At 45.4% G+C, this 19,349-nt stretch overlaps 2 protein-coding genes and 1 long non-coding RNA gene across 7 annotated transcripts in view; 1 reads left to right on the top strand and 2 right to left on the bottom strand.

Annotated features, from left to right (window-relative positions):
- Window positions 1-4,503, bottom strand: HOXA2 (homeobox A2). Of its 3 annotated transcripts, none has more exons than XM_088654189.1 (3): window positions 3,218-4,503; window positions 1,920-2,348; window positions 1-1,144 (listed from the first exon to the last, which is right to left on the bottom strand). In XM_088654189.1, the coding sequence occupies exons 2-3, from the start codon at window positions 2,293-2,295 to the stop codon at window positions 378-380; spliced, it is 1,143 nt and encodes a 380-aa protein (XP_088510315.1). In that variant the 5' UTR covers window positions 2,296-2,348; window positions 3,218-4,503; the 3' UTR covers window positions 1-377. The 3 variants fall into 3 exon arrangements, with proteins under 3 accessions (XP_088510315.1, XP_034984986.1, XP_034984987.1); XM_035129095.3 differs by having other exon boundaries at window positions 1,920-3,404; window positions 3,791-4,503; XM_035129096.3 differs by having other exon boundaries at window positions 1-1,141; window positions 1,920-4,503.
- On the top strand, window positions 4,502-7,507 carry LOC148684226 (uncharacterized). The gene is made up of 2 exons (XR_015946415.1): window positions 4,502-4,799; window positions 5,433-7,507. It is a non-coding gene; the product is annotated as an uncharacterized LOC148684226 (long non-coding RNA).
- Window positions 7,264-19,349, bottom strand: part of HOXA3 (homeobox A3) — an 18,272-nt gene continuing 6,186 nt past the window's right edge. For 2 of the 3 annotated variants that reach the window (XM_060280696.2, XM_060280699.2), the window contains exons 2-3: window positions 11,617-12,226; window positions 7,264-8,969 (exon numbers count right to left, since the gene is read on the bottom strand). In XM_060280696.2, coding sequence (XP_060136679.1) covers window positions 8,206-8,969; window positions 11,617-12,109 — 1,257 coding nt within the window. In that variant the 5' untranslated portion in view covers window positions 12,110-12,226 and the 3' untranslated portion in view covers window positions 7,264-8,205. Of the gene's footprint in view, window positions 8,970-11,616; window positions 12,227-15,548; window positions 15,681-19,349 lie in introns of those variants that run through there. The other variant, XM_060280697.2, reaches the window with a different exon arrangement.

The following is a 19,349-nucleotide window of genomic DNA, read 5'->3' as shown; positions in this document are numbered from 1 at the left end:
TTGTAGCAAACAAGAATTTATTCTACCAAAAATACTTATGACAACGCATCCTAATGTAATACAAAAATAAAAAGAAAGTGAAGATACAATTTTGATATGATCACTTTCTTACAGGCCTTATATATTGCTTTTTCATAGAAGGACCTAGAATGGGACTAGGCTTTAAACCGAGCACAACTGAAAGTGTCATAGGCAAACGGCAAAATAAGCTCTCCAACACACCGAGAAGGAAAAATAAAAATAAACAGGAAAATACTGACCAGGAAAAGGGAAAGAAATTAAATCAAGTCATCCCCCTCCCCCTCCCGCTCTCCCCAAAAAAAGGAAAAGGAGAGGGGGGGAAATAACCCTTTTCGAAAAAGTTGGTCTGTCATTTCTCAGTAATTCAGATGCTGCAAGTCAATTGTGGTGAGTGTATCTGTAAAAAAGTCAAAGCTGTCAGCTGAAATATCTACAGGGCTGTCGAGGGACCCTGGCAAACTGGGGGAGACGGCGTCGGAGAGCTGTAGGCAGGAATCTGCGGAGAAAACGCTGAAGTCCTGTAAAGAAGGGACCTCCAGGGCCTCAGGACTGTCATTGTTCAGGCCAGCTGCACAGTTCTGGGCCATTGTTGACAGGCAGTTGGGAACAGTGGGTGACTGATGCTGAAAATGTTTCAGATTTTTCTCATTGCTCGTTAAAGGCGAAACTGGGAAACTTTGGGACTCTCCATTGTGGACAGTGACAGCCTGCTGTTGCGCTAGTGCATTCTGCTGAAAAGTGTAGCCTTCCCTTTCCGAAAGGGCGCCTGATACATTGTTGAGGGCTTGCTCGAAGAGGGACTTCTCCTCCTCCTCCTCTTCCTCCTCCTCGTCGTCGTCTTCTGCTTTCTCGGGATCCTCCAAGCCTTTGAATTTCCCTTCGCTGTTCTGGTTCTCCTTGCACTGGGTCTGCCTCTTGTGCTTCATCCTCCTGTTCTGAAACCACACCTTGACTTGCCTCTCGGTCAGGTCCAGGAGAGCGGCGATCTCCACCCTCCTCGGTCTGCAGAGGTACTTGTTGAAATGGAATTCCTTCTCCAGCTCCAAGAGCTGCGTGTTGGTATAAGCAGTCCTCAACCTCCTGGAGCCCCCGGTCCCATTTTCGGAGATCTCCAGAGATTCTGCTTAAAAGGAGACAACAACAATCCCCATTAGAATGAGAGATATGAAAGAGGAGAGAGAGAGAGAGAGAGAGAATGAGAATGTCTTATTTTAGGATTTTGAACATCCAAGCCTGGTGGGGGGAAATGAGCTAGTTGGAGGGGGGGGGTTCTTTCTCTCTCTCTTAAAGCATTAAAATTTCAACTGCAACAAAATGGCCGCCCATGAATGCAGTAAATCCATTGTGTTTGCACTCCTGTGAGCCCGGTCTCTTGGACCCACTTTTCTTTCTCCCCCCACCCTCCTCGCTTAGCTCCAGGAACTTGATTTGCCTCCATCTCCCCAACCTGCCCATACCCGAGCAAACTTTGATATTAGCCATACAACAATTTATAATTAATGCATCAGCTGCTTAGCTGAGCAAGAGCAATCTATCACTCTTCATTACTGTCAAATATCCCAACTCTAGGACAGCGAGACAAGAGGAGGGTCACCTCCAACTCAAATAAATCATCCCACGCTAAACAAGTTAGGGGAGAGAGGAAAAAAGAAACTTTGCTGGGGTGGGGGGATTTGGGGGTGTCGGCGGGGTTGGTTTCTGAGGAATCTGCCTGTGGATCCCCCACCAGATCTCCTCTTTCCTCCAACGAACCCGGATTGGAGTGCCGTAAGTTAGGGAGGCACCCATCCAAGCGAGAGGGAGTGGGAGAGGGAAAAAGGAGATATATGGAGATAGAGAGAGAGAGAGATCTCTGAGTCCCAGGAAGACTGAAGGTGCAGCAAAGTCTTTGAACTGACCTTTGTGGCTCAGGCAGGCTGGTCCAGTGGCGGAGGCCGAAGGAGGCGGCAGGACAGTTTTCTTGGAGGCTTTTTTCTCTTTCATCCAGGGGTATTCCGGAGGCTGGAGGGCGCCGGCTGGCACTGGGCTGCCGCTGCTGGCATTGGGGCTGTGCTTGGGGCGGCTGCTGCTGCTGTGGCGAGGGTGGCTGCCTGGGTTCAGGCTGGGGATGGTCTGCTCAAAAGGAGGAGGAATCAGTGTCGAGTGTGAAAGCGTCGAGTTCTTGATTGATGAACTTTGAAATGTATCACCGACAGGGGGAAAAGATGTCAGGCACTCAGCGAGCGATGGCTGACTATTGATAAAACCAATCTCTCGCTCAAATTCGAAATTCATGGCCTTCAACTCGCAGCCCCCTTGGAGAAAAAGTTCCCTCTTATTTAGCGCTTCTGGGAGGGGGAGGGGGGAGCAAGGCCCAGGAAAAGGGGGGGAGGGGAAAAAACCGAGAGAGAGGGAGAGAAAGGAAGAGGGAGAGGGAGAGAGAGAGAAGGAAAAAAAATATCATAGAAGATCGCTGGTGGGGTGTTTTTTTTCTAATTCACTGATTACAGCCGTATGGGGACCGTGCTACTATTAAACTATTGAATTCATGGAGACAAGGTTGAAATTGGACCGAATTGGCTGTCACATGATTGCCTCTGCCCAATGACAATTTGGGCTTTAATCAAAAGAAGCCACTGTCTGTTTGATTGATCCAAAAAAGTCGGGAAGGAACGCCTCATTGGGGGCCAGCAAGGCATTATTTATACTTTTTAGAAGGGGGGAAAGGGTATCTCCGCCGCGCGCTCTCTCGCTCGCTCTCCCCCTTTTGCCTCCTAATCTGAAATGATATCTGAGGGAGAGGGGTGTGTGTGTGTGTGTGTGTGTGGTTGCTTGGGTGGGTTGTCTGCTGTTGCTGCTGCTGCTGCTGCCTCTGATGCTTAGCTTGGCCGGGGAGGCTCCTTTGCCCCGCTTGCCTCCCCTCCGCACACTCCCCCTTCTCATTGTTTGGGACTGTCAAGCAAGCGCCTTGCACCTCACAAATCACGGGCGCACCTCCATCGGACGCCCTGAGTCATTAACAAAGTCATCCATTAATCTCCAAAGTTGTGACACTGCGGGCCCCCAACATCTCCACCGCAGCACAAAAAGTTCCACCCGGCCAGGGGATGCCAAGGAAGGGAGTCTTTGCTTATATTTGATTTGGGTTTGTTTTTTTCCCCTCCCCTCCCCCCCATCTCCAACAAAACCCGGTCCCACCTCTGTGCTGAGGACTAACCGCTTCCTTAAGAAAAATTAAAGGACGGCAAGGTTGGGGTTTCCTCCCCCTCGATCACGACCTGGCATCTTCTTCTTTTCCCCATTTCTCTCCCCGTTTCAGCTGAGGGTACAGTATGGAGAACAATTGGCCGCCGGTCCCTGCCTCCATCCATTGTTTCGAAGGAATTTCTCCAGCAGCTTCGCTCCTAGGGGAAGAGTAAGAGCACGCAGGCTGGTGGGTCGCTACTTTCTCCCTGCAGTTGGCTTGACAGAAGTGGACAGTTCAGAGGAGATGCAGATTTTCATTAGACACTGGGACTGTAAACATAGGTCCCGACCAAAAGAGGAAAGGAAAGCGGGGAGGGTGTCACAAAACAACATCCAGAGCATTCACACAACCGACACTGGAATTTGCTGACGCGTTTTCTTTCCGTAGCCCCCAATAAAATGTATTTTCTCTCTCGATTACAGTGAAATGTGTCAAAAGCCAATGTCAGGGATTTAAAAAACGAAACAAAACCACAATAATGCTGCAGATTAAACCAAAGAGCTCTAAGGACTGTGGAAGTGACTATCCCGTTCCTGCCCTTACCATCTCGTTTTGGAGCGCACGGTTTATTCGATTTGCTCATTCATTCCGTGATGCCGATGGTTTGGACAGGATAGCTCTCCAATCGCCTCAATTATTATCATCATCGTTATTATTTTTAAAAAAGGTAAATGAGGGGAGGGATGAACAGCGCTGGAGGAGGGAAGAGAAGACCCAGAAGGACACGGTGGGAACGAGGCGAAGGTTTCCTCTTCTTCAAAGCAAACCAGGAAAAAGGCCGCGCATCCTCCTTTTTTGAGAAGAGGGCTTTCTGCAAGGCGAGAGGGGTGGCATGGAAGAGCTCTCTTTCTATATTGATATATTCCAGTGAAGACCGAAAGTGCTCCATCCGCTACCTCGAGTCCTTGTTAGATTTCAGAGCAGAATCCTGAGCAGAGCTTGGAAGCGCTTAAAACAATAAACTGACCATTGCATCTTCAGGTGGAGTGAAGCTAAGCAAAAAGGAAAAGAAAAGAATGTTTTTAAAGGTGATTTTTTTAAAAGCAAAAAAAGGCAAAACCCCTTTTTGATTCCAAGCAAATAAACTCCCACAATATAGATCAGGGGCTAAGGAAGGGTGGGGGAGGGGCCGAGATATTGCAATAATTTGTTCACATTTTTAAAAAATGTAGATTGGGGTTGCTATTTAATGCATCTTTGACAGGAAAGGAGGGAGGGGAGGGAGGGAGGGAGGGAAAGGGTGCCTTACAAATATACATGCTGTTGGAAGATGTAGGCTGGGTTTCTTTCCTCTCTCTCTTTTTAATTTTCTTGCTTTTACTCCAAACAAAGATCCGCTGAAGCCTGCGCGCGATCAATCTTCCCGGGCCAAACGCTTTGACAGCTTCTGGCCTTTAAGAACACATTTGAAGCTTCTTGCTCTTTCCCAGATCAAATGTGGCTGAGAAAAGAAGGGGGAAAATAGAGAGAGCAAGAAAAGCGAGTAAACAAGGAAAAAGAGGACGACGAAGCTGCTTCTGCTCCCCAAATGGATTTTCCCCCTGTATTAAGGGTGGGGGACTTCCTCTTCTTCGCATCACCCTGAAAGACAGCTCCGATCTTTGTTTTTTAATCTTTATTCCCCCCCTATAGAATATAGGTGCTAGAAGTGAAATGGGTGGGAGGGTTTGTTCGGGGACCCGCTAGGAGGAAAGGCGAACGTGGGAGAAGGCTGGGGCAGTTGGGTCCAGAAAGGCTTTGTGAGTCAAATCGGCGTGGGAGGGTTTAGGGCCAGCATTTTGGGGTGGGCAGCCTAATAGAAAAAACACCTGGAACAAAGAGGCTGGTCAACAACAACAAAAACCATGCCCTCCACTCAAAAAACCCCTGCAAAACCAAAACAAACAAAAAACAAACAAAATTTATGTTTCGCTAAATGAAATCCTAACAGTATGTGATACAGTCGAGGGAGTGCAGGGAGAAAATTTAGGTGACCCTTTTCCTGTTTGAGGGGAAAAAAAGAGAGAGCACGTGGAGAAAATATATGCAGGAGAACAAGAAAATATATGCTTTTGAAATGAGATAAAAATGGGGAAATGACTTCCCCTTCCCAGAAAATTGTCTTAAAAGGTTGGTTTTCAATACTCAAACAGTCAGTTATTCGCCACTGATAAAAGGCATCCTCTCTCAAATTAATTTTGAACAGGAGAATATCCACCACGATCCATTTTCGCTTCATCTTTCTCCAAATGCTGCATTCCGGAGCTCCAATTTGGGTTTTTTCCCCCTTCCCCATCATAAGACTCTTTTAAAACAGATTAATGAGTTTTAAAAGGCTGGGTGCAGCCTTTCTACAGTCTGGAGTGCGTCGCTGTAAGTATATATGGGACTTGCCTAACTCAAGCTATAATAAGGTTTGTATGGATGGCAAAATAATAATACAGAGTTATGTTTCTTTGCATTGTAGTTAGCTACGCCTTGTGTTTATTTTTTTATATTGGGGGTAGCAATGTTATTGGGACAAGAAATCAGGAAGATTCTTGAGACTATGAAAAAGGGAAGAGATGAATAATATTTCTACCAAGGTGACCAACATGGCGACAATCTCCTTCAGATTGAAATAACAGATGCTGAATGTGGAATAGTTCCCCTCTAAATGCACTATTGTGTATACCGGTGATTTTAGAATCCCAAACCCAATTGCTACAACAAATAAGCCTCGCATCTTTAAATTATCTGTTTACTGTTTGGATTTATTGTAACTCGTTTATTAGCGCAGATCCATGCACGAGGGTCTTCGAGACCAATTTGCTATGGATATATCAAAAGGTATTTCGGAAAGAAAGGATTTTATTTATTTTATTTCCCCTTCTCTCTCCCCCCCCCAATAGAAGATTTACATTCGATTGCCTCACCTCGCCCACCCAATCTAGAAAAGAAGTGGGAGGGGGTGCGGGATGGGAAAGGACGCTCGATTAACAAATCGTGCAAAGATTATTAAAGCCCTTCAAATTCTAAGACCGCAGATGAGCAGCTCAGTTAGTGGAGAAAACCATAAGGAACAAACTCTCTTTCAACCCCGGGGATGGGCCAGATCGCTTGGCAAACAGGCCTGATTTATTATTGCTGAATCTGTCCCTTCATTATTAGGGTGATGAATTGTATTTTGCCTGTAAACAAATGTGCTTTTGAATCCGTGCCATATCAAATATGAGTCTAACTACATGCTCTTCGTTTTTTAGCCTTAGTTCATTTAATTTCGCCTCTCTTTCTTCTCTCCAGATCCCCACCCCTTCCTTTTCCTTTTTTAAAAAAAGTATTTTCCCCATCACTCAGCATAAACAGTCGCTGAATTGTCCTTTTTTTTTTTTTTGTTCCCGAGAGGAGCTTATAAGTGTGGGAGTAGCGAGCTGCCGATCGGCTCAAAGGTCCCCAGTGCAGAGGCGAGGAGAGCCTTTTCCCCCATTAGGAACGGCTGGCTTCCTCCAGCAGAGAGAGGACCCAACATGGCGAGAGGGAGAACAGCCTGCAAGCGGGACCCAGCTCAGCCTGCGGCCTCAGGAGAAGATTCCCTTCTGCAGAGGCGACGCAGCCACCTGAGCTTGATTTACAGCATATCGCTCCAGACATGAGGGACACAGTTTCTCTTCCCCACCTCCACCCCTTCCTCCGCTTCCCTTCGGCCACAATGAATGCAACAAAAACGAGCAAGCTGCCACAGTTACCTATGGGCTGCGTTTATGAAAAACGTCTGGAGAACTGCAGTCTTCAAGCTATGGTCGGAAAGGGCGGATCTTTTTTCCATCTTGGATATTTTCAATGCTCCAATTCTCCCCACTGTTGTTGTTTCTTGAGGAGTGGGGAGTGGAGAAAAAAATGTGTAAGCCTTCTAAGCTTTGAAAGCTCAGAGAAACAGAGAAGACCTGAAGGTTGGATATTGGAGATTTATGTATTTAAAAGCTCCAAGGGCGTCAGTCCTTGTTCTCTTTCTCTGTCGCTTTTTTTCTAAAATCAAATGATCATATCTTAAGTCTGTATTATTCAGAATAAAAACTTTATTTTTTTCCAGAATGTGAGCAGCAAGGAATGTATAACTTTCAAAACAAAATCTAGCTTTGTGTTGTTCTCGTTCAGGTTTACACATTTCCTTTTAGTTCAATGTTAACAGGCACCCATTTCTGTTTCTGTGGTGGCCTGCTGTTTATTTTCCAGATTTTATTGCATTTTTTTCCTTCTTCTTTTTAAATAAAGGAGTTTAAGTTTCCCCCCTTTCAAATGATATTTCCTACGTATGTCATTTAACATACAGCCAGGTAAATATCTCCTGAATATTCAGGGTACAGAAGTTTATTTATTTTTTAATATATTTATATATATAAATATGAACAGATGGGGATAAATAAAAAAATTAAACACTTAGATTATTCAAAGTTTGCAAAAAATATAAATAAATCTGAAAGTTCACCAGCATACACACGTTGAAAGACGTACACGTATTAATAAGTTCGCTCAGAGAGCCCCTGTTCAAGCGCCTTTTTATTTCTTTCTCGCTATTTAAAAGAAGTGCAATTAAAATAAAAATGCTTCCCCGGTTGGGATCGATTCTGTACGAACAAATTCACATTTAAGAACCGTCTGTATAGAAAATTTGTTCATATACCCTGTTTTGATAAAAGTGTTGAAGTTAAGAGTAGAAAGCCTATGTATACTCTCAAAGGGAGAACACAAGGCAAAGAGTTCAAGGAGATAAATATCCACTATTGAAACTAGGGAGCAATTCAAGCAACAGATATTGCTACGTCACATAAACTAGAAAATGCATTTTTTTTCCTTTTTACCAAAAGAAAATAAAACAGAAGCAAAACAGAAAGGGCAGGGGGGGTTAAAGTATTTTTCTTTTCTTTTCCTTCTTTTTCCCTTTTTCTTTTTTTAAAAAAGGCTGGGGGAGTTTTATGATCCACTAAGTAACTGATGGTATATTACAGATGGGTCAGTTTGGGCGCTTCCTGAATTCTTCCCTGAGAAGGATGGTGAGAAGTAAGGTCTGTATAGGTTGGGTGTGGGTCACACGGTCCATGGTGATGATTGTTGCCCATTGGCCCACTGTAGTCCATGTTGGCAGAGGAAGGATGAGGGAGGTGAGTCAGACCAAAGATGGAAGGCCCAGAATTTGCCATGGTGTCCACGTAATTGCCCCCAACATAGACGGGGCTTCCCTGTATATGTGGATTGCCATAGCCATTCCCTTGAAGAGGATGAGGGTCATATTCAGGAGTCACTGCTGCAGTTCCGGTATATCTCTTTTGTGGAGGCGGGCAGTTATTGAGAGGAGCCGGATATGACGTAGGGATGCCATAGGCGTTCTGATGAGGCTTGCTGAAGGATGGCGGTGACTGGGGTTCATATGGAACACTGTTTACTAGGGAATGCATAGAGTTCAGGTATCCACCAGCGGCCGGAGGGACAGGACTTCTGCTGGGGGACTGTCCTCCTGAAGAGGTCATCATGCCTTTGCCCTTCTGATCCTTTTTGTATTTCATCCTGCGGTTTTGAAACCATATTTTGATCTGTCTTTCCGTGAGGTTGAGCAAGTTAGCCATCTCAACCCTTCTTGGCCTGCAAAGGTATCTATTGAAGTGAAACTCCTTTTCCAGTTCTACCAGCTGGGCACTTGTGTAAGCCGTGCGGGCTCTTTTAGAGGAGGCTTGCCCTGGGGGGCTTTTATCACCAGCACAACTCTCACCTATGCAAATCATACAAAGAACAAAGTGAGTATGGGGGCACCCGAACACACAACAACCAGTAATAATCAGCCTTGCCTATTGGTAGCGCTGGCTCTTCCACACATGAGGTTGTCTGCTGTGACCAAAGATATGCTCAAGTGACAGTTATTTACCGCACCAATATATGCAAATTGCTGGTATCTCTGTAGGATCAGAGATGAGGTCTTTGAAAACCACTAGAAATGCATCTGACCAGAAACCATGCTTTTATGGGAAAGATAAACACCATGGCAAATAAAGGTATGGGTTTTGGGGTTACATGTTGTCAGCTCCCAAACCGCTAAAACAAAAGTTGTTTGCTATATGAATTGGATTACTCCCAAGTAATTGAATGAAAGTCCAATTGAAGTGGTAGGCTGAATTATTTCTTTCACATGGAACTTTAGAGAGGAGAAAACTTGACTCTTTTAGAATCAACCGCAAAAGTCCCATTGACTTTCGTGGGGTCAGGATAATGCGGCTGACATTCAGAGAGGTCCATAGAACTTCAAAAGGTATATTCCATTAAGTATAACAAGATAGGTATCTATGTCAATACACCGGGAATCAGAATACAAAAAGCCAAAGACAAACATCCATACTCCATCCACTTCCTTCCCCAAATATAAAACCACCCTGGCTGCCAGCTCCACACACCAGTGAAGAATTACTTGGCTTAAAGCCAGCTTGGACACACTCAAGTGAATGGAATGGATAGGAACACAGGGCCAGCTCTGTGACTGGGAAGGACAAAGAGGCCTGCTGTAGGCAGTGATTTTAGGGTACCATTAAAGGGCAGCAACATGGTTAATTGTTCGATTCATTGTGCTGGTTTTTTTACTACCATGGTGGGGTGGGATTGGGGACACTTGGACATTTTCCAAAATGTATTTAGCCTTTGCTGAGTGCACAATCCAAATAAATGAAATATTTCTGAAGTCACATCAAACTCCATGAGATTTCGGCTTTAACCCAATACCTTCTTACCAGGGGGAAATTCCCATTGAACTCAGTGGGATTCCTTCTGGTAGATAGGTATAGGAGTACACTGTTAAGCAGAGTTCCTAAGCCTATTTGGAAGCCCCACAGAATTCCAGGAACTTGCTTCCAAGTTTAGTATCAAGCCTACATTACATTCAGTTCTGTGGGACTTTCCTTCCAACATTTGCACCTAATGAGATATGTCTGCAGTCCTCTGCATATTTACTAATAAGCAAGGCCTATTAAACTGAGCAGGGTTTACTTCCAGGTTGACATGTTTAGAATTAGGCTGCCACCCTTAGTACTTTGACTGCCTGGGTTTATGGATCAGAGCCAGGGGTCCTAGATGATATAATATGCATGTAGATAAATATACAGTCTAAACCACAGTACATATCAAATAATCAGGATTGTCAGTGTTGATACACCACTGTAACAGTATTAGAAATGCATAGAAGAAAACATTTGCAAAATTTTTAGAATCTATTTTCGCAGCACAAGATAAATGGAGGAAGTAAGTGGTAAATAGAGGCCAAATGCCTGGGGAGACTGACGCTAATACTTCTCTCATCGATTTGGGTTTACTTATGTAATAGCACTGTTGATAAACACTACAATCCACCCATAATGTATTTATGGACCTGCCTGCAAAGTGCTAAAGAAACCTAAGCTTTGTTTACCACGCTTGTAAGGTTGCCAGTCTGTGCGCTAAAATCAAAAGAGGTTATGAATATCAAACAATGCATTGATCTTGACTGCAGATAATGATGAGCTATTTTATTCTCATTACACTTTAGCAGGGATAGGTCACTGTCTTGTGACTGTAGCACTGTGCCAAAAAAGAAAATAAACAGAGAGAGAGAGAGAGAGAGAGAGAGAGAGAGAGAGAGAGAGAGAGAGAGAGAGAGAGAGAGAGAGAGAAGAAAAGCACACAGGTCTTGCCACTGGTTGAAGATAGGCCTGGACCTTTGTATCTGGACATGATTTAATAGAAGCAGAAAGAAGGAGGGGGGGCGGGTTGTCTATGGAATGTTGAGGACTCAGAGGTGCCTGTTACAGTCATCTCAAAGTCTGCAAAGAGAAGAGCTTGGAAGCTAAGCAACTTCACATTCTTTTGCAAGAATTCAACAGAGGTCATTCAAAGCAACCAAACTTCAGGAGTCCTCCTCTTTCTGGAGATCAGCCTCTTTGGTGTGTGTGTGTGTGTGCGCACACACACACACACACACCTACCTAAATATGTACACATGTAGTTGTATGTATGTATGCATTTGCATATCTATCTTTTGCTGTGTGTATGTGTAATAGATAGAGATGAGATAGATAGAGATAGAGATAGAAGAGATAGATGATATAGACAAAATAGACAAAATAGACATATAGCTATAGCTATATGATTAGATATAGATATAGATATAATCTCTGTGTGTAGCTATAGATAAGGCAATCTTTCTGATCTCAAGCGATTGTGTGTGTTTCCAATTTCCAAGTGAAATAGCTGGGGAATCTAAACCATTCCTGCAAGACTAATGAAACACCTAGAAGTCAAGGAACTGAATAACTTCTGCTTAACGGCTTGGTGGATGGGGCTGCCTGTAAGTACATCCGCTCGGGAAATCTCTACTAGCCCTCCTCGTTTTGCCATACCTGAACTGGAGCCGCTGTTTTTCTGCTTGGTGTTTTGCCGAGACTCTTTCATCCAGGGGAATATTTGCTTGGACATGGTGGGCGAGTTCAAGATGGAGCTCTTGGTGGCGCTAGGCGGGGCTGAATTAGTGGTGGCATTCTGAGGTGGTGACACAGAGGGGGGTGGAGGTGGTGGTGCTGGCTGTGGGGCTGGAGGCTGCTGCTGAGGCTGCTCTGAAAGGACTGGGGGCTGGAGAGACTGGCTGGTGAGGGTCCTCATACAACTCTCATTGATTTCATTGGCCTTGTGGTGGGACACGGTGGTGTTGTTGCCGCCGCCGCCGGGGGACTGTAAAGAGCAGGCCGGTCGATGGTACTCCGTTTCCACCAGCGAGGAAGAGGGAGGCGGAGGAGGATATTGCTGCTGACTAGCATTGTAAGCGAAACCATTTGCTCCTTGGTAAGGATAGCCGCCATAGATCGCAGAGCTGTCGTAGTAGGTCGCTTTTTGCATTTCGTTGTTTCCCAATATTTATTTCACAAACTGACAGGGTCTTGACACCCTTAAAGAATAACATTGGCACCCCTCTGTCACGTGACGTTTTTCCTCCAATGGCCCGTCCTGGTAGACCTAGGGTGTAGGGAAAGCACAGGAGAGTGAAGAAATAGTACAAATCCATCTTACTTTCAATAGCTAAGTGACATGAAAGCCATAACAGAAAAAGTGGTCAGCAATATTTAGCAGCATGACTTGGCCTGGAGGGCGAAGAGAATTTCGATAGTGGCTGGGATTTACTAGGCAGCCGATACTGTGTGTTTTACTGCTCCGGGAGAGTGTAGTTTTCTAGGATTTTCATATCTATATCTGTGTGTATGTGTGTGTGTGTGCGCGCGCACACACACACACACACCACCCTTACTCTAAGAACCAATTTTTCAATTCTCAGGAAAGGAACTTCGTAGGTTATTTAAAGGGAGAGTCTCGAGATAAGAACGACCAGAGTAAACTTGTGTTCACCGTGGGAAAGTGATATTCTCTCCCCGCCCCACCCCCAAAATAATGAGCAAATCCATAGCTCTTTCCTCTTTAGACTGTTTTTTTGCTCCCTCCTCCTTTTTTGTTATTAAGCAAACATCATTTTGAATTTCATTTTTTAAAAAAAGAAAACAGAAAAGGGAAAGCTAGAAGACCCATAAATAACTGTATCGCATTCCCCGTGAAGGGCTACTCAACGTTCTGGCACTCGAGGGATTCGAACACATGAACTGTTTGCTCGGAAACGTTTGACAAATGCAACCCATAATGGCCCTCGTGTGATGAAACAGCACAGCGACGAGGGAAACCCTTCTCCTTCGCAGTTTAATAACCAGCCAACTTCCTGCGCATAAATTAGCTTTAACTGCTGCGCCTTTAGACAGAGACACAAATCTGGCCTCCAGGATCAAACAGCCTCAACATGTAACCAAACATAATAATCCGAGGCGGCCTTTCAGCTAGACCTGCTTTTGTGGGAAGTTTCCTTCGCACCCTCGGGCCTATATATTCTTTCTGTCCATTGTGTTCTGCGGGAACAGCTAATAACTATTTCGGGGGTATATTAGACACATGTGAACTTTTAAAATATTATCATTAGTATCTTCACTTTCCCCCTCCCCCAAACCCCTTCATGTAATATACCCAAATTCTACCTGTTCAAACATGATGGATTGGGGGAAAGACACACACCAGGAACCTGAAAAACCAGCGTTCATCTCCATGACCACGGATTGAACTTTCCTACCAACTTAACGATAATGGGCTCTGTCTTTGGAACTGCTATGTAATTTGATGTATGAGGGTCATTTGGCTGGGAAAAGGAGAATGGACACACAAAACCGCAGAAGGCTCCTACAACCCAGGCGACTCTTTTTCTGTTCACTCCACAATGTTTACCTGCATGAGTACAACCGAGGTTAGAGATGGGCTTCCATTCCCAGGAATTTTATCTGCCATCTAAGAACTTTTTTTTTTAACAGGCCAGCCAAACCCCGAAATCAAAACCCATCTATCCGCGCCTTCATAGTTTCCCTATCTCCATCTTCTTACAAAACATCCTCGGTTCCCTCTTCTCCGCCAAGATGGTGTTGTGCCAAGGCTTATATTCTTGAAGAAAACATTACACAGCACCATAGGCACCCACTCAAATTCATTACATGTGTTAGCATTTCAGTCCACACTCGTTTCCTTAGAAAACAAGGCACATTGTAGAGACAAACTAATTTAATAAACCCCTTACAGATGGCAGCTGCCTTTTGATTCTTCTTATTATTATTTAAACAGTAATCAAGTCCTTTCTTAACCCGGCGGTTAAGAGCTAAAAATGTAGGCAATTAACTTTATTTGGCTGCAGTTTAGAAATTGTAGCCCCGGAACACAATCCAGGCATAAACTGATTTCCTCCAGTTTGAGACTGAATCGACTTAAACCCAAAACAGCTAACAAAAAACAAAACAAAAACATTGATTGTAGATCCTACTGTTGCTATCTGCCTTTTAATCATTCTGCTAATTTCCGGGCTTCGTTTGCAGAGGCCTGTTATCTTCTGTGAACCACAAATTAGGTAGTGGGGTCTGTTATGATCGTGGTTTCCGTTTGGTCAAATTCATAATATTTCCACGCTGTCCCAGGCTTTTAAGTTTTGTTCTTGTATGCTTAGGCAGAGAGGCGAGAACCAGCTCAGGTGGAGAATGGTGCCAAAAAGAGTGTGAAGTGAGAGAGAGGAATAACGCAATTCTCATCCTTAATGTCAGCAGCCCACTCTGAGCAAAGGTAACCTACGTATTCTCAAACAATGAGAGGAGGAGTGCTAATAAACAACTCCGGTTGAAATCAGGGGCAAAACTTCCACGAAAGGACGTGGCTCTGGATCACATCTTATACTGTATTACCAATTCAAAGTAAAATGCACCCTTCATATCATTTGCCTATTGCTTATGACGATGCACAGATGATAGACAAAAGGAAACTGGCGGGGAGGAACAGGTTACAAGAAAAATTAGGCCCCGCAGAAGTTTGTCACTCATCCCAGTGATTTGGCCAGCAGACTTCATAAAAACTTGATTGCTTATCATGGGATCATACACAGCCCAGTCTTGCATAAGCTTACTCCAAAGTAAGTTCCATAGAGTTGCATGGAGTTTACTCTCGCTGCCTTATAGAGCTATCCTATGTCCATTTAACCGGGACGTCCCACTCTACGCGGTTGGACTCCCTTCCCAGGAAGAAATGTGCGCAGGATTGTACTATCTCAGGATCCAAAAGTGTCTCAAGGGGTGAGCAAGAAGACTAGACAGGTCCTTGCAAATAAAATATCCTCATCAATTAGGACTTTCCTAGCTCCTTAGAAACACTAGGAAGCTTTGGTGGAAACTTTTGCTTGGTTAGGGAAGGCTCCCTTTTGCTTCTCCCACCCCACACTCAGATTTTTTTAAACAACAACAACAACAAAAACCTTCCTCCCTTCCACGCCTCGACCCGCAGCTCAGAAAAAGGCGGGTTGTCTGGACTTGAGCCGATACAGTCCTGCTTGGAAAACAGGGAGACTGAACTGGCCTAAAAGTTTCAGTCCTCCTCAACTGGCTCGTGGAGCGAGCTGCGACGACCAATCTCGAGCTATTTCCTTCCCGCGCTCCCCTCTTTCCCCTTCACCCTACTCGATCCAGGCGGGCACCCCCTCTCACCCACCTTTCCTTCGCCCCAAGATTTCCTGCCAGATAAAGGGAAAGTGGAGGGGAGGGGAGGGGGTGGGCAACTGGCCTGAACTCGAAGCACCAGGGTCTATCCGTCACTGCCTGGAAGGAAGCTCCAGCCTGTGAACTCTTCTTGAACCGAGATTTAAGTCTCTGGTCATAAATCACCAGGACATAAACTCCGCCATTCACCACTGATAGCAGCGTATTTGTGGCCTGCTTACCTTAACTTCTGACGACTGAGGCGGAAGCCCGCATTTTGCTCTTTGGAGGCTCGGCGACAGTCGCTCCCCGCCAGCCCTGGGAGCACGACTCTCTTCTCCTCAATCCACTACCCCCCACTCCACCTCGCGAGTTCCCCACCCCTCCCCTCCCCAAGCAAGCCCCTCAGCTTCTCCGGGATGGGTCTCAGCTCAACTCATCTCCACCAGGACGAGCCCACGAGTACAGATGGGAGCAGCCCTGCCTTGATCAGGAAGAGGGCACGCGCGCAAGGGGATCTTTCTCCAGCTCGCCTCTGACGGAGAGCCACCCGCCCCTCCTCGACCCGCGCGAGCCTTTACTTCGCTCCAGCCCCTACCTCCACCTCCCCACGCTCCTCGGGGCCTGGCCTCGATCGAGAGCCTCCCCAGGCTACCGGAGCCCGGCTTCTCCCACCTTGACCAGATTTTCTACAGGGGGGAAAAAGCAGCAGGGATGTTTCTTCTGAAATCTTTGTGCGCCCAAGGGGGCGTTTGTTTGAAGGGGGGGGTAAGGCAGCTGCCTCGGGAAGTCCGGGGCAGGCAGGCGAGCAGAGTGGGGGGGGAGGGGAGGAAGAAGAAAGAGGGAGGGAGGGAAGCGCCGGGGCGGCACTGAAGGCCAGGGAAATTATGCAAATGAAGACAAAGGATGCTCACAAAGGGGTCACCCTCCCTAGACCGGATTGTTGATATATATGTGCGCGCGTGCGTATTTCCACATTATATGAACGTGCTTATGGTAGATATGGACTCTTTTGGACGTGCAGAAGGGGTCGAAACCTGGAACTCCTGCAAGACTCGGATGCTCCCCGTGTAATAAACCAGGAGCCCTCTGATCTGTCTACCACCCAGGCCAATCTAGACAGCGTTTCAAAGGAACGATTAAAGTAATGACATTTCGGGATGATGAACGGGCGCGCTCACCCGAGATAGGCAACCGCAGCCAGATGCCCATGTAAGGACGCATCTACACAAATATGCCCTCCCCCATGGCTTACATTAACGCGCGCAACTGGATGCGGGATACCCACGCGACCGTGGTACGCAAACAAGCCGCAAAGATTCAACACCGAGGGGCGATTTCTTTTTTTGCCATTGAATCCCGCGCAAATGGGATGTCACTCCCATAAAGACTCCGTTCCCATTTAGAACCGAATTGCTGGCATGTTTGTCTCTGTTCAGATCAATGGAACTGAGACAGGCAAACCTACTCCTAAAGGGTGCTTAGGTGAAAGCCGATCGAATTGAAATTGACGGGGTTTGCTGGCGAGCAAACATCGTTAGGATCGAATGGGGAGGATGCGCATCCTTCCGCGGCAGAAACAAATGGGTCTCGGGTTCTAAATAATTCGGAGGGGCTCCTAAACTTTCTGAAGCCTAGGTGTGCGTGGAGGACCTCTGTAAATGCGTTCAGAGAGGCTAGCGTGAACGACTTTTCACCCATAAAGACACACCTCTCCGTGCGCATTAGTAAAAAATGCGCACACAGACATATGTAATGTTGTGGTTGCATGTTGATGGGCGTGGATGTTTGGTTCTGTGAACTTCAGTTCTCTTCCGCCGCCCCCCTCTTAGTCTTTGTCCTATTCTCCCTTCTCCTAACCATTTCTTTATTCCCTTCCAACCACCAAACCAAATGTCGCGAGGTTTAGCCAGCAGAATGCTTCTGAGTTCCAAAAACAAAACAAAAAACCAAAACCACGCTGGACCTACGGAGAGCATCAAGGCTCTTCCAAGGCAACACAAAGGAGCCGCTCGGCGCTTCAGACCTTCCGCGGTGCGCTTGGATAAAGCCTAGGTGTGAACCTGACATGCTTTCGATAAAACCCAAGGTGTGAGAAATACAAAGGGCTCCCTTTAAACCGCAATGTCACCTTAAAGCCGAAACAAAGCAAAAGGAGGGGAAGAAAGAGGATATTTAAACACATGCACACACAAGGACTCTAAGGCCAGGGTGGCCTCTTACGCATACCAATGGTTTTTGTCATTTATGGCTAGGCAAGATTTATGACTTCGTGCGCCCAAGCTGTAAACAGAGCTTCACAACAGAAAACACTTGCTCCTCGCAGCAGATCGCGGCGGCTCCCAACTTGAAAGGGGAAAGCTGAGCAGCGTAGGAGGGGGCCCCCCAAAAAAATTCACTGGTAGGCATTTTTTTTTTGCTACAAACAACCCCTTGAAAGTTGCGCTAGAAGAGAAAACGCCTCTTTTGGTCAATAATCAACCTCGTACTTTTCTTCTGGAAACTGCTGATGCTACACTCTTCCTTTTTTTTTTTAGCCACCAAAAAAAGAACAAGATGCCGGCTAAGAAACTGGGGGAGGATTTGCGTGGGGAGCAAGGCGGGTGGCAGAGAGAGAAACCCTCTCCGGAACAAATTACAGAAGACGGTCCGGGTATCCACCGCGCGCGCACCCCACTTGCCACAAAGGCAGTCTTAGGATTCCCAGCAGCGATGGCGAGGTGGGAGTGCTCTGTCACACTTCGGAATTACAGTACTTTAGGATAATTTTGTGGCGAGCAATATTCTGATGCAGAGATAACATATTTCACCTTAGAAGTAAATCGGATAAAGGATGTGTGGTTGGAAGCGGGGGTAGATTTCTAAGCCCTGACTATTTAAATTAAACTGGCTATTTAATTTAATAAGTGAAAATACCCCCCATCCCGAATTCTGTTCTAGGCTTTGTATCCTTTCTCTATCCAACCTGATCATTAAAAAATATATATCTTAATTTTACTTTATATGGCTGCTGTTGCCTAATACTCCCCCTGCTAAGAAGCGACGATATTTGGATTTATGCCATTGGGAGTCAAGCGGCATAAATATGTTTCCAGTTAACTGGATTATACTGGGGAATAAATTAATATCTCAAGATGCCCCTCCCTCCCCTGAAAACCCTTTCTGCAACCTGGGGATGGGCTGCTCACCGGAAAAACAAACAAACCAACAAACAGCTACTACACTACATTTTGAACCAGGAGCTGAAGTTTGTAAACGAACATTTTCTCTTCTCTGGATAGAAAATCCAGGGGAGTTTCACCGATCATTTCGGCAAATAGCCCAAAGATTTCAGAATGCATTGTGAAAGAAAATATAACTATATATATTTCCTGGGAAGAGAAAAATATTCAGAACTCCGGAATAACTATACTGCAAGAAGGCACCGAGAAGAACTACTCAACTGAATTAATTGCAGGGAGAGAGGCTTGTTTGGTACAGAGTCTTGATAAAATGCAAATCTGAGACGCTTAATTCGCCGAAACTCAGCTTGGTTACTTGGAAGTAAGTACCATTGGCTTTTTATGGCATTTGCTTCCCGGTAAGGGTGTTTAGGATCTCAATCCCCGAAGTGTATCGCTTCCAACCTAAGGCAGAAGAAGCCTCTTTGGTCTCTTATCACTGTTTATCTTATCAAACCCCATATAACCGCTTTTGACACTTCATTTTGTATTTACTCAGCATATGTACTGAGGATTTTAACCAGAATCTTTATAATAATAATTTTTATTATTATTTACTTACTTTCCAGCACTTGTGCAAGGAAGCCCTTTTTCATATCAGGTTCAGCACTCTTATTATTTATGACTGTTTGAAAACTGGGTCAAAATGCACCAGAACTAGGTCATAAATCATAAGGAACCGTGACAAAGTAATTGAGCCACAATTAAAACTTACATTTTTATTTATTTATTTTCCCAAAGAGGTTTCGGCCTATTTGAAATCTAATTCCCTCCCCCCCTCCCCAAAGGGAAAAAAATAGTTTCCCTACTTCTTTCATATAT

Source organism: Zootoca vivipara, chromosome 11 (genome assembly GCF_965207765.1).
Source record: "Zootoca vivipara chromosome 11, rZooViv2.hap1.1, whole genome shotgun sequence".
Taxonomy (NCBI): domain Eukaryota; kingdom Metazoa; phylum Chordata; class Lepidosauria; order Squamata; family Lacertidae; genus Zootoca; species Zootoca vivipara.
The sequence above is the reverse complement of the archived record's forward strand: the minus strand, read 5'-3'. Positions and strand labels throughout refer to the sequence as shown.